General features: G+C 37.1%; 1 protein-coding gene across 1 annotated transcript; it reads left to right on the plus strand.

Moving 5' to 3' along the window:
• Positions 1 to 9,646: 9,646 nt before the first annotated feature.
• On the plus strand, positions 9,647 to 10,190 carry LOC137234991 (uncharacterized). Its single transcript, XM_067758260.1, has 2 exons — positions 9,647 to 9,838; positions 10,107 to 10,190. Exons 1-2 carry the CDS (start codon positions 9,647 to 9,649, stop codon positions 10,188 to 10,190), a joined length of 276 nt encoding a protein of 91 aa, XP_067614361.1.
• The last annotated feature ends 3,520 nt before the right edge of the window (positions 10,191 to 13,710 follow it).

Genomic DNA, 13,710 nt, shown 5'->3' on the forward strand with positions numbered 1-13,710 from the left:
CTCTGCTTAATTTTCTCGAATGTCTTCGTGATTCCAAGATGACCTCCACTTCGACCATTGTGCAGCTCGCTGAGCACGTCAGGAATCCTCTTTCTGGGAACAACTATCAGTTTCTTCTTGCATTGACCATCCTCACTCTCCCATACTCAACGCAAGCAACCGGATATCAATTCTAAACTGTTCCACTGTGCCCAATATGACTTCGCAATGGGACTCTCTGCTGACATCTCCTCTCTGCTTGGTCTTTCGTTTCGTTCGAACCCTTGCATAATATGTGACAGATCTGTATCTTCTAGCTGACACTTTCTTAGTTGTTCCTTGTCCCATTCATCCGTACACGTTATAGTCATTAGCCGGACATCTATAATGTCTTCTTTAGCCTCGGCCTTTGAACAGTGCTTGCATTCCAAACTACATGGCCTTCTTGACATTGCATCGGCATTTCCATGTGTACTAACTTTTCGATGCTCAATGGAAAAGTCATAACTTTGTAGTCGCTCGATCCACCGTGCCAATTGTCCTTCCGGATTACGGAACTGCAGAAGCCATTTTAAAGCTGCGTGATCTGTCCTGACACGGAATCGCTGGCCGTAGAGGTATTTGTGAAAATGTTTAATGCACTCTACAAATGCCAACAGCTCTCTCCGCGTAACGCAGTAGTTCCTCTCTGGTTTTCCAATCGAATGGCTGTAATATGCAACTACCTTCTCCTGTCCATCGACCAGTTGTGATAAAACGCCTCCTATAGCATATCCACTCGCATCTGTATCTAGAATAAATGTTGGTCCTGGAATCGGATATGCTAACATTGGGGCAGTGCACAAACGCTCCTTCAATGTTTTGAAAGCCACTTCTTGCTCCTTTTTCCATTCAAAAGCTTTATTTTTTCTTGTGAGCTCATGGAGGCTATGGGCTACGCTGGAAAAATTTGGTACAAATCGGCGGTAATATGTACACAGCCCAAGGAAACTTCATAATTCATGTAGGTTCTGTGGTCTTGGCCAATCTCTTACAGCCTCTACCTTTTCTTTCGCTGTGCAGATGCCCTCTGTCGTTACCTTGTGACCCAAATAATTTACTTCCTTTTTAAACAGCGCACACTTTTTGGGACTTAACTTCAGACCAGCGCCAGCTATTCTCTGGAAAACTTCCTCCAAATTCTTAAGATGTTCATCAAAGTCCTTATCCAATACGATGACGTCGTCCAGGTACACCAAGCATGTTTTCCAATGTAGTCCTTTCAGTACCTGGTCCATGAGTCTCTCAAAAGTAGCTGGTGCATTACAAAGTCCAAAAGGCATCACTGTAAATTGCTAAAGACCATCACCGACACTGAAGGCTGTTTTCTCTTTATCTTCCTTCTTCACCTCCACTTGCCAGTAGCCGCTTTTCAAGTCCAGCGTGGAAAACCATTTCGTACCAGATAGCGAGTCCAGAATGTCGTCAGTTCTTGGCAATGGGTAGCCATCCTTTTTCGTTACGTCATTCAACTTCCGGTAGTCCACGCAAAACCTAATTTTTCCATCCTTCTTCTTTACAAGTACTACCAGTGAGCTCCATGGACTAGATGATGGTTCGATGAAGCCGCTGTCGCTCATTTCATGTATGATTTGACTAACAACTTCCCGCTTCGCCAGTGGAACACTACGTGGAGCTTGACGGATCGGCCTCGCATCTCCAGTGTCAATTTGATATTTCACAACATTGGTTCGGCCTGGTTTGGAACAATCCTGGTCAAATATGTTCGCGTACTTTAGGAGCAGTTGTTTTGCCTTACTCTGATAGGCTCCCTCTAGCCCCTGCGTCCATGCCGTGATGTCATTTGAAAGATCAGTATTACTAGATGAAACGTGTTCCTGGAGCTGTTCACAGTTAATAACTACTTCAGCCTCTTGGCATCTTCCCAAAATAGCTCCTTTAGTCAGTTTGAGTGGTGACTTGAACTCATTGAGTACTCTTACCGGAATACGTCCATCTTGTTTTGTCATAGCCAGGATTTTTCCTACAAGTATTTCAGTGGTGATCTATTTGCTGCTTCGACAACCCACAATTTGTTTGTCCCACAATATCCATCAACCTTTGCCCAGATGACTGCTTCTGATTTTGATGGTATTTGCTGACTCTCTTCCACCAGCACTCGTTTACTGCTGTAGCCTCTCTTGTAGCCGAAATTAAGTGGTACATCCATGTTCTTATATCGCATCATCTTGCTTTGCATGTCGATCTTGATGCCCTGGTCGATTAAGAAGTCCACTCCATTTATAATTTCATCAACAATCTCTGCCACTATAAAATTGTGTACTACCGTGACGTTCCCGATTGCGACTTCACATGAAACTTCTCCTAGAACCGTGCTGTCTTCTCCAGTGGCTGTACGCAATCTTGCTCCATGCAATGGTCTTATCTTCTTGTTGACTAAATCCGCTCGAATAATGGAATGGGATGCACCCGTATCTACAGTCAGTTAACGTTCCTTTCCCTCCACATGTCCTCCGACCGTAAGATTGTTTGACCTTCTTCCAATTTGTGAGATAGAGATTATGGGGCATTCAATTGAGGGAGCCAGCTGTCGCCCCTTGCGGCTGACTCGCTTTAGTTTAACGATTTTTTTAATTTTAATTTTTAATTTAATTTATTTATTATTACGGCTGTTTAGGCCTAAAACTTAAACTACTAAGTACAATTCATTATTATATCATTTATTTCTATTGAATATGCTGTTGGAATGCCATGTGATTCCGATCAGCATATTTACTGGCGTAACAAACGGACGAGTCTGGGAGCCAGTCATTTAAGGAAGGTTGGAAAGGACGCGTTTCCAATCCTCCAGGGCTCCCAGCTTAAGGCAACAAAATATGGAACTTAAATTTTTCAATTATATTTGTATTTTAAGCTGTCGGAATGTATTGGTCTCCGATCAACACAGCTAAACATGTCTTTGGATGTTGGAAATTGAAGTGTACCCAATCACCCCTCAACTTTGTTTAGTAAAGACGCTGTCGGAACGCATGAAGATTCCGATCAGCACATCTCAAAATATATTGGGAGGTTGAAAAGGACGTGTTTCCAATCCCCCCTGCTCCAACTTTTGTTTGACCTTATTTTGGTTACACATCATATAATTTTATTGTTATATTAATGCTGTCGGAATGCGAGTGATCCCGATCAGCAACAGTAAATATAAGCTGAAAATACCGAATTCCAGCGAAATTTGTTGTTGGAACTGTCAGGAGTTACAGGTGGCGACTGATTTTCTTTTCCTTAGGGCCGGTTGCATTGTATTTTGCTGCTACCAGTATTACCATTCCCTTTTCGCGCTCCAGTATTGGTATGTCATGTAAATAATAAAAGAAAAAAAAAACTTTATCTTATTGGAAGGGTTTTACAATGCTCCAATAAACTTTTTTTAAAGGTATTGAAGTTATTACTAATTTTTATGTGATTAGGAAGTTCATTGAAATATTTCAGGCCCTTATAAAATATATTTTGCTTGTCCACTTCTGTTTTGAAAAGAGGTAATCTAAAATTATTCTTTTCTTTGATTACGTATGAATGTGCATCATTTACATATCTAAGCTTTTCGCTGAGGTATGTTGGTAATTTACCGTGCTTAATATTAAATACAAATTTCATACTGTGGTAGAATATCAACTGTTTTATACTCAACCAGTTTAGTGCTTCTATCATGTTATTAATGGGAGTATCATACCTCATGTTTAATATAAATCTCATAGATTTATTTTGCATAACTTGTAGCTTATCTAGCTGAGTTACATTGGCCATAAAGAATATTGTGGGACAATATATGAAATGCGGCTCTATGATGGATTTATACACTTTCAGTTTGTATTTTCTACTGATAAATTTGCATGACCTTTTCCAAAAACCAATTTTCTTGCCTATTTTGGCAACTATATAATCAATATGATCATTAAATTTTAATTTATTATCAATCTGAACCCCTAAGTACTTGAAAGTTTTAACTTCGTTAATGTTTGAGTTCATTATTTTTAGCTCGATATTACAAGATTCGTTATTCATCGCTCTAATATGACCATAAAATGGGTTTTATTAACATTAAGTTTAAGCTTATTGTTGCAAAGCCACCTGTATAGGGTGTTCAAGTCTTCCTGCATTTTGCTCCTAGCTAACATGATATCAAGTTCACTTACTTCGAGCAGTGCGTCATCCGCAAACAGCCTTATTTTACTATGTTTTAGCGCCGAAGATATATCATTTATATATATGTTAAACAGGACCGGTGCCAAAACCGATCCTTGTGGCAATCCAATTCCTGTCAATACCTCTTCCGAGACAACCGACTCAATGGCTGTTTTTTGTCTTCGGTTACCTAAAAGTGGACTTGGAGATTTGCTCATCTCCTTCAGCTCTGCGTTTACGGCACACATTGTTGGAGCTATTGACCCCGGTGCTCCAATGTCGTGCAATATGACCTGGGTTGCCGCACTTGAAACATTTAATAACTCCGGCATTTTTCTGTTGTGATCCCTTCAGTGCTTCCAAAATTGTGTCTACCCAATCTGGTCTTTCCACTTCCACACGATGAGCTTTGTATGCTGGTTTACTCAATAGTGAGGCCGTTTCCTGAGTCAATGCATGTGATACCGTTTCAGCAAATGTCAGCTTTGGGTTTGCATATGTAGCTCGCTTCGTTTCCACGTCCCGTATGCCATTTATAAAACTCTGGATTTTTACCCTCTCGGTGTATTCCACGGGTGCGTCCGCATTTGCGAGATGAGCCAACCTTTCAACATTCGAGGCAAACTCCTGCAAAGTCTCATTCGCTCTTTGGTGACGGTTTTGCAACTCAATTTGGAATATCTGTTTCCTATGCTCGCTTCCATAACGTCTCTCTAAAGCGCTCATCAATGTTTCGTAGTTGTTCCGCTCGTACTCTGGGATGGTCTGTAAGATTTCCGCAGCTGGTCCTTTTAAAGGTACGAACAATGTAGCAACTTTATCTTCAGCATTCCAGTTGTTCACTGTTGCGGTCTTCTTGTTTTGTAGTTTGAAGACCTGGAAAGGAACAGAATCAAAGGATGGTGTTTTTACCTTTGGATTACTCGTTGAAACTGCTGGGCGATTCATTTGCAACTGCTCGATACATCCTCTCAAAGCATCCACTTCGTCCTCGATTTTTTCCTCAAACTGTAAAATTTGTGTATCCTGGGCCTCCAGCTTCGATGTTACCTTTATCTCCTGTGCCTCCAGCTGCGAGGTTATGCGGGCCTCCTGTGCTTTCAACTGCTCAGCCAACTGAGATGTCATATATGTCTTTTACTCTTCCAGTTGTGTTTCCATCTTGGATGTAATCTGCGTCGACATTTCTGACATACGCGTTTCTTGTGCTTCAATCTTCGATGTTATTTCTGACGACATTTCTGCAATATGTGCCTCCTGTGCTTCCATCTTGGATGTTATCTGTGTCGACATTTCTGACATACGCGTTTCTTGTGCTTCAATCTTCGATGTTATTTCTGACGACATTTCTTTTACTGTCGATGTTTGTGCAGATATTGCAGCCAAAATCATGCTCAAGTCTGTGCTCGTAACTGTCTGCGAGGTTTCGTTTTTCTCTTCAATATTTGTTGTTGTCTCGTCCCCATCAGGATAAAAGACATACTCATCCACATCAATTCCTTCTGCTTCCATTGCTTCTCGTAGCCGTGCCTGAAGTTCGAGTTTAACGCCGCTTGTATTCAATCCACGGCTCTCCAACTCCAATTTGTAATAATGCAAAATGGCCTTTATTAAAGTACTTCACAATAACACTCAAACTGTGCAACGAATAGCTTGCTTAATAACCAAACTGATAGCTTAATTGAAACTGATTTTCAAAATAATACTGCTATTTCTCGCTAGATATCATCTTAATCGAAACTGCTTGACAACTCAAATCAAACTGAATTCCAGCGCCTCTACATCTGCGTCCTTTTATACTCTCTGGTTTCCTCGTTCGCATCTTCTAGAATCTACTAGCATTGTACATGAGCTCTCAAACTTCTCAGCTATAACTAAAATTGCACGATTTTATAGCTTCTCTCATACCCAATGCTTGTATGTGTGAGCGACACTTCCACAATTATAATTGCCTACATTTAGGAGCATCTCAAATAAGATGTCTGCATATGGTTGTGCCTTGCTTCTCAGCTGCGTGTACCTACATATGTGTGGACATAATGATTGAATTATTGATGTGAATGTTTGTAGTTTACAGTATCTCGCGCACACATAGGCGTATAAGTAAATGCATCTGTGTGTGACATCTATCGGCTGCCTTATATATGTGTATACATGATTTGATTATTGACGTAAATATCGCTTAGCGTGGCCTTAGCATCGCCTTAGTGATGGTATAGCTTAGTGATGCTAATATCCGTGACAATATGTTTTCGTTTGTTTAATTGCAACAACGAACAAAGCGACAATGGTACCGACGGGTTTTCCGCGAATAACTTTTAAGCGAGATAAAAAATGTAGTTTCTGCTTTCGGATTCTGAATCTTGACGCAAATACGCGTCTTTCGATAATGCTATCGACATGTGCGACCCGAATTTTATGTCCAGGACTTGAGTTGAAATTTTACTAAATTTGGAAATTAAAAAGCTTATATTTCATAAACTAAGAGTTTCCTAGAGTTGCGGATGATAATTTTGTGATTTTTAGGCCCCCGCCACCCCTCGAAAAAAGTTGGAAAATCGTGGCACCTTATTCAAAATATTCCCCAATGTTAGAGAGGGAACACTTCTAATTTTCCTTAATATACTAGTGGCGTTTCCTTCTAACATGTACAATATAAGTACGTCCATGGCATGTGCATATAAATGTCAAAAAGTGAAAATTCATCGTAGCAACAGACGGGAGAAAAAGTAAGCGCGAAAAAAAACAAGGAATAAGATATTAAAAAGGCAAGTAAAAGAAATTTAAAATATGTATAATAAAAGTGTACGGAATGTTTTAAGTGCTGAAAAGTTGCGCTTTGTGAAATCTGTTGAAAAATACAGAAATATAGATAGTTTAGCGCGCAATGAGAGTGAAGTATGGAGTGACGCGATTCAAGATGGCGGTGGTGACGTTAATTCTAATAACTTTATAAATAACATTGATTTGGATGAAGTAGAGCAAGTGGACCCAATTAATGATAAAGTTACTTATATGCTGCGCACTTTCAAGAGAATTGGTGTTCATGGTTTGCCTCTTTCAGCTAAAAGTCTTCTGGGAATCCAAAAAGAAAAGGTCCAGGTTCAGTCCATTCCAAATGGAGAATTTTTATATTTTGGAATCCAAAATCATTTTTTAACAAAACCGTTTGAGTTCCTGGAAGCCAGCACCGAAGTCCAAATCAATGTGGGAATTGATGGGTTAAAGGTTTTTAAAAGCTCGGAAAAGGTTTTATGGCCAATATTAGGTGCTATTGTTGGGAACAATCAAGAAAGTCCTTTTGTTATTGGTTGTTTTTCGGGAACTCGAAAACCTTGTAACATTAATCATTTCATGAAAGAATTTTGTGAGGAAGTTTCAAAACTAAAAAGAATCGGACTAAAAGTAGGAAACTTTGCATTTAATAAAAAATTTGATGTCCGGTTGTTTATTTGTGACACAACAGCTCGGGCGTTTGTCACCAGTGTTAATTCACATACTGGGAAAAAAAGTTCTCCCAAGTGTAATCAAGTTGGAAAATGGTTAAAAAATCGTGTGTGTTTTTCCAAACGGGTACACGACCCACGATCTGATGTGTCATTCAAAAATAGAGTAGATGCACTTCATCACAATGTTATGTTTCGACGGCAAAACAATATTTTAGAGGTTCATAAATTTAGAATGGGGTCACAATTCCCATTGGACCCTATGCACCTTGTTGATTTTGGCGTTACTAAAAAGTTACTTAATTTGATAATAAAAAAAGGAAACTTAATTGAAATAAATAAAAAACTAGATTAGCTGTCAAGCTTAGTTCCATTAGAATTTGGTCGCGTCTGTCAAAATTTTAATTCATTTAAAACATGGAAGTCGACCTAATTTAGACAATTTTTGTTATACTCTGGTATATTTGTGTTAAAAGATTGTATCGATGATAATTTATATTATCTTTTCCTTTTATTACACTCCGGCATAATAATACTTTCGTGTGAAGGAACTGTGTTTTCCTAAACAAAGACTGCTTAAGCGCTTTTAGAAGAATTTGTAAATTTTTTTGCAGATATTTACGGAGATCATAAAGTTAGCTTTAATATACATGGCCTGCTTCATTTGCCTAGTATTTCACGGCGATTGGGTCCATTAGATAACTTTTCTGCTTATAAATTCGAAAACTATATGCAGTATTTAAAAAAATTAATAAAAAACCAAATAAAATTTTACAACAATTATATTTGCGCATTCAAGAAAGATTAGATTCAGATTTAGTAAACAGTACTTTTTCAAAAATGGGTGCTTTTAATATTGATATTAAAAAAAGACAAAGATTCATATTGTTTCAGTTAAATAGCAGGCCCTTTAAAAATAACTTCCACTAAAAATCAATCTGGACAGGAAGTGGTGCTTGGATATACTTTCAAAAACACTGAAAACTATTTGGAAGAACCTTTACAATCTTTTTCTAGCTTGGGTATTCTTGTAGCTAGCCAGTTAAATGAAAAAACAATGAAGTAAGTCGCCAGGATATAAAATTTAAATGCTTTTGCATACCACACGAAAATAAATTTATTTTGATTCCATTGCTTCACCATGTTTTTCACGACTTTTCACATTAAAGCATTTCCGCTGATTTATTTCATTTATTTATTATTTATATAAAGTAATACAACTAATTTTAAACTATTTTTATTTCATGAGATGGAGATGGATGCTCCCACCACATCAAAAATGAGTCAAAGTAATACGAATACGCCCATCACATCACAAATGAATAAAGGTGAAACATTTTGAATACATATGTATATTCATATTTATAATAGTAGATTTTGATATTTCAAAACTAAAATTGTAATAAAATAATGCTTCGCGACCGATGGAATATTTAATGAGGTAGCTGTCGTACAAATCACTACCAAACTATCAGCTCCAAAGGTTGCAAAAAAGTTGTTCGAATCCGATAAAAATTCGAACAAAGTAGCGGTTACACAACTCACCTCCGACACACCAACGCCAAAGGTTTTACAAAGTCCAGGTACTTGAATTCATATGGTATCTTGTTTATTTTATTATTTTATATACATATATAGACTAATTTATTTACTTATCATTATTATATTATATTAGATTTTGGAAAATAAAAAAACCTTAATTGCTAAACTTTAATGTAACAAATTAATAAAAGAATGTTTTGACTTTGGAAGTCTGATCAGTATTCATTTTATTAAAGAAATTCATTACTATTTATACAGAAGTTCTTAACCTATGCATATATACATACTTACATTAATATTTACATACTAAAGGTGCATGACTCAATAGTGAGGAATGCTTGTCAGCAAATTATTGACCTACATATTGTCAATATGATTCCCGCTTGAGCAGTTCGGTATGACGCATTAATGCATTAGGTGACTTAGTGAAAGCGAATGAAATTATGGTAGTTACCTGGGTCAATGAACGAGCGTTTGTTATGTTAAGCGTGTTTGAAATGGCAAAGAACCAATCCATCCGCGAATGTAAAGTATTGGTAGCCAAAGTGCTACGCTCGGTTGGTCGTCTGACAGGCGAACTTCAAGACGAACTGCAAATAGAGATCGCTGCAACATTGCCTTTAGTGAGTATTGATGCAGCTATAGACGTTGAAGAAAAGCTGCAAAGGCAAGAATACTTCGACACAATGGTGAAAGAAATAATAATACTTTCAAAAGATATTTTATTTTTTAAATATTTTTGCAGAAAGTTTACTTGGTCCATATTAAATGCAGCATCGGAACAATTGATGAGGTTTTTGCAGGGTCATTACCGACGACCTAGCCTTTTTGTTTAACTTGGATGGAAGGAAGGAGAAGAGAGCTTTGACGCAATTGAAACTATTCAACCAAGTTTTATACATGTTTAGCTGTTATTTATTGTAACTACTTTTATTAACTTGTTTCTCCTCCTTTTAGAGGTTCCCGACTGAAGGTCGAAATAAGTTCGAAAAGGCTTTAAGGAAAAGCATCGAATTAAGTCATAATTATTTTGATTCATAATTAAGATTCGAACATTCCTCTCAAAGTCATAAATTTCTTTTCAAATGTACATATATACTATACTCAAAGAAAATGTAAAACACATGATAATAATATTAAATGAAATATATCATAATGTCATCTATAAGACACCTTTATTCTCTTTGTTTTTTTCATAACTTGCTTTAGATAAGCGATAGATGTAAAAAAGTTGAAAAAATTATTTTTTTTATGCTGTTTAAAGTTAGTAGTTATAGTAAAAAAATTCAATCAATATACTTAAAAAATTCAAGTTTATAAAATGTTAAGGGTGTTTGTGTAAAATTATAGAAGCACCATATCCATATAAACCTCATGAATAATAAAATCTTTCATATAATTTTGTGAGCTTTATATGGTATATAAACTGAATAGCCTTTTATAATTTTACATACTTTACCCCATTGTTTTCTTGATGAAGAGGATTGGGAAGTATTCCAGGGTAATGTATAATTCTCACTTAATCATTTAATAATACCCTATTTGGTTGCTTATATAGTCCCTTATTTAATAGCATACATAATTCCTTCTTTAATTGGTTATATATTCCCTTATAAAACACCCATACAATTCTTGTAAAAATCACTTATATAATGGCTTATACCATTCATATTTAATGCCATAGAATATTCTTTATATATCCCTGACGTATTAGGTGTTAAAGTGAGAGCGCTATAGCATACATAATTACGAAAAGCTTATATGCAAAAGAGAGACAAAAACTCATACGCATTTTATCCCTCAAGTTTCTCCATTTGGCCTGTATAATATAATGGAAAGTTTTAAAATTTATAAGGGATACTTTTCTTACTGATAAGGCAAATATGAGGGTTTATATAAGACATACTGTTCTAGCTGGGGATATATCGATACTATCGAGACATTTTCGTAGCGTCAGAGAATTTCTAGGGCCGTTCCATTGGTTTATCGAGCTCTGGCTCTGGCTCAGATCTCATTGGAACGATCTGGATCAACTTTATGAGAGCTGGCAGCACTAATATAAAACATTTGTTTTGTAGAAAATAAGAAGAAACGTACACAAAATTTTACGATACTGATAGAATTATTAGCATTTAAATAGTTGGTAGTAGTGCAGTTTACGGTACCCACCCTAAAGTTGGGCCAAGATTTTCGAGTGATGTATCAAAAGACGCGTATTGATCTCGAGAACAATAATCCGACGGCGGAAAAGAAAAATTGTATCTCTGTCCGGAGTTATTTGCAGTTGAAGTTGGCGATTTTAATGTGGTTGTTATTGTGTTGTACCCACAAAAAAAATTGTGCATTATACCACACACCCGGACTTGGCATGGCGTAGCCCCGGGTAATTTTTTATAAGCGCGGTCGAAGGCCGCCAACGCAGAAAGGTGTTCTGCCCAAAAATACTATGGATCCATTCCCCGGTTTCGGAGGGACCCGCGGGTCTTTTTTCGATTTTTCGAAAATATCTTTTGAACGGGTGAAAAAAGTTAACTTCCGCTTTCGGATTCTTGATATAGACGTGAATACGCGCCTTTTGATACCTCACTCGAAAATTTTGGCCCTAATTTCGGTGGGTACCGTAAACTGCACTATTGCCAAATAGTTTCGCATGTAAGCAAACTATTTATTTTCCTTACATCATCTTCAAGTTGTTTACTCTTTCAGTGTTTTTGCTTTTAAATATGGCGAGATCTGTTATATATACACAAATGTACACGTACATATTTAGTTCGGTGCTACAGTGGCTCAACTATATGGTTGGCTCATCTCACCAGCTGATTTTTTCATTTCACGGGAGTAGGGATTGTCAGAAGGAGATGGCAAACTTAAAAAGAAACCAACGAATTTACAACTTTTTCTTACTACTTACAAATGCTGCTAAGTTTTATGTTTTTATTCCATTCCATTCGTCTAACACCAACACGCTAATTTTGGCAATGTGAAGAAAGGTATGTTATTGCTGTAGAGATGAGCCAACCATATGAGTGCTACCAACTCAAAAGTGGTTAGCTGTCAAAAAATCTAGAGCAGAATACGAAACGAACAGAACTGCTATACGGATCAGAAATTGGACCAGATAAATATCAGGATCACAATGTTGTTGTTGCATTTGCATGTTAAATTTCTATCGTATCTCGCTCAAGTCTCAATGGAACGTAACTACTTATTATGGAGCACACCTGAGTGCTACAAAAAGACAAAAGTGAAGATATTTGGGAATTGATGCCGTTTTTTTTTGTAGTTATCGTCGACTAAAACAAGAATTTTAATTTTAAAAATAATTCAAAAGTTGGTAATTGTGCAGTTTATGGTACCCACCGAAATGTGGGCCTTTTTTGGGGTGAGGTGTCAAAAGACGCGTATTCACGTCTAGATCACGAATCAGAAAGCGGAAGTTACCTTTTTTTGCCCGTTTAAAAGTTATCGGCGAAAAACAGGTTTGTGTGATACATATTGTTCCCGCACGTTTACAATCTTTTAAGCGCACACATCACTTTACTTTTTATATTTAGTATATTAACATAATCTAACTTGGACGAATTAACGAAAAAACTGTGTTAAATTTCACTAATTTACTTATAAAATATCAAAACAAAAACAAAAATTGTCTGTCCAAATGAAAACACATGAAAGTGAACAATGTTGGGGGCCTTCGGGCGCACTTTAAAAAAATAAACCTTAGCCGATCCAACACCGGCTACGCCATGCACAGTAATTCTGCGTAGAACACCTTTAAAAAAATTACCCTTAATCGATCCGACACCGGCATCAAGAAAACTAAAATAAAAACTCACTTCCAAACAAACCTGTCAATGTTCTACGCAGAATTACTGTGCATGGCGTAGCCTGTGTTGGATCGGCTAAGGGATATTTTTTTAAAGTGCGGCCGAAGGCCGCCTACGCAGAAGGGTGTACTAGGCAGAAGGACATCACCGTGGCGGTAGCCACGGTTATACCACACACCCGGACTTAACATGGCGTAGCCCAGGGTTATTTTTTATAAGCGAGGCCGAAGGCCGCCTATGCAGAAAAGTGTTCTACGCAGTATTACTGTGCATGGCCACCAAAAAAGAGCTTTTTCAAACGTTTGGCAAATAAAGACTAGAAAAGTTAAAGATATATATACATCAGTGGTTTTATTTGTCGATTTTTTAATTTTTGAGTCCATCCGCTAGTTTCGGAGATATTTCGATTTGAAAAATTCATAATTTCGCCTTTTGACATGGAATTACCACCAAAGCTTTCATTTGCACCAAAAAAGAGATATACCGTCGGACAAAGGTAATTTCCATCGTTGCTGAGGTGGCAACACTGTTCACTTTTATGTGTTTTCTTTTGGACAGACATTTTTTGCAATATTTGTTTTGATATTTTATAAGTGAATTAGTGAAATTTAACATAATTTTTTGTTAATTCGTGCAAGTAAGATTATGTTAATATACTAAATATAAAAAGTAAAGTGATGTGTGCGCTTAAAAGATTCTAAACGTGCGGGAACAATAAGTATCACACAAACCTG

The sequence above is a fragment of the Eurosta solidaginis genome, chromosome X, assembly GCF_040869045.1.
Source record: "Eurosta solidaginis isolate ZX-2024a chromosome X, ASM4086904v1, whole genome shotgun sequence".
In the NCBI taxonomy this organism is placed as follows: Eukaryota; Metazoa; Arthropoda; class Insecta; order Diptera; family Tephritidae; genus Eurosta; species Eurosta solidaginis.

Coding starts and splice junctions, on each gene's coding strand:
- LOC137234991 (XM_067758260.1), top strand. CDS start 9,647: ATGGCAAAGAACCAATCCATCCGCGAATGTAAAGTATTGGTAGCCAAA. Junction 9,839..10,106: donor AAGAATACTTCGACACAATG/GTGAAAGAAATA, acceptor TCCTCCTTTTAG/AGGTTCCCGACTGAAGGTCG.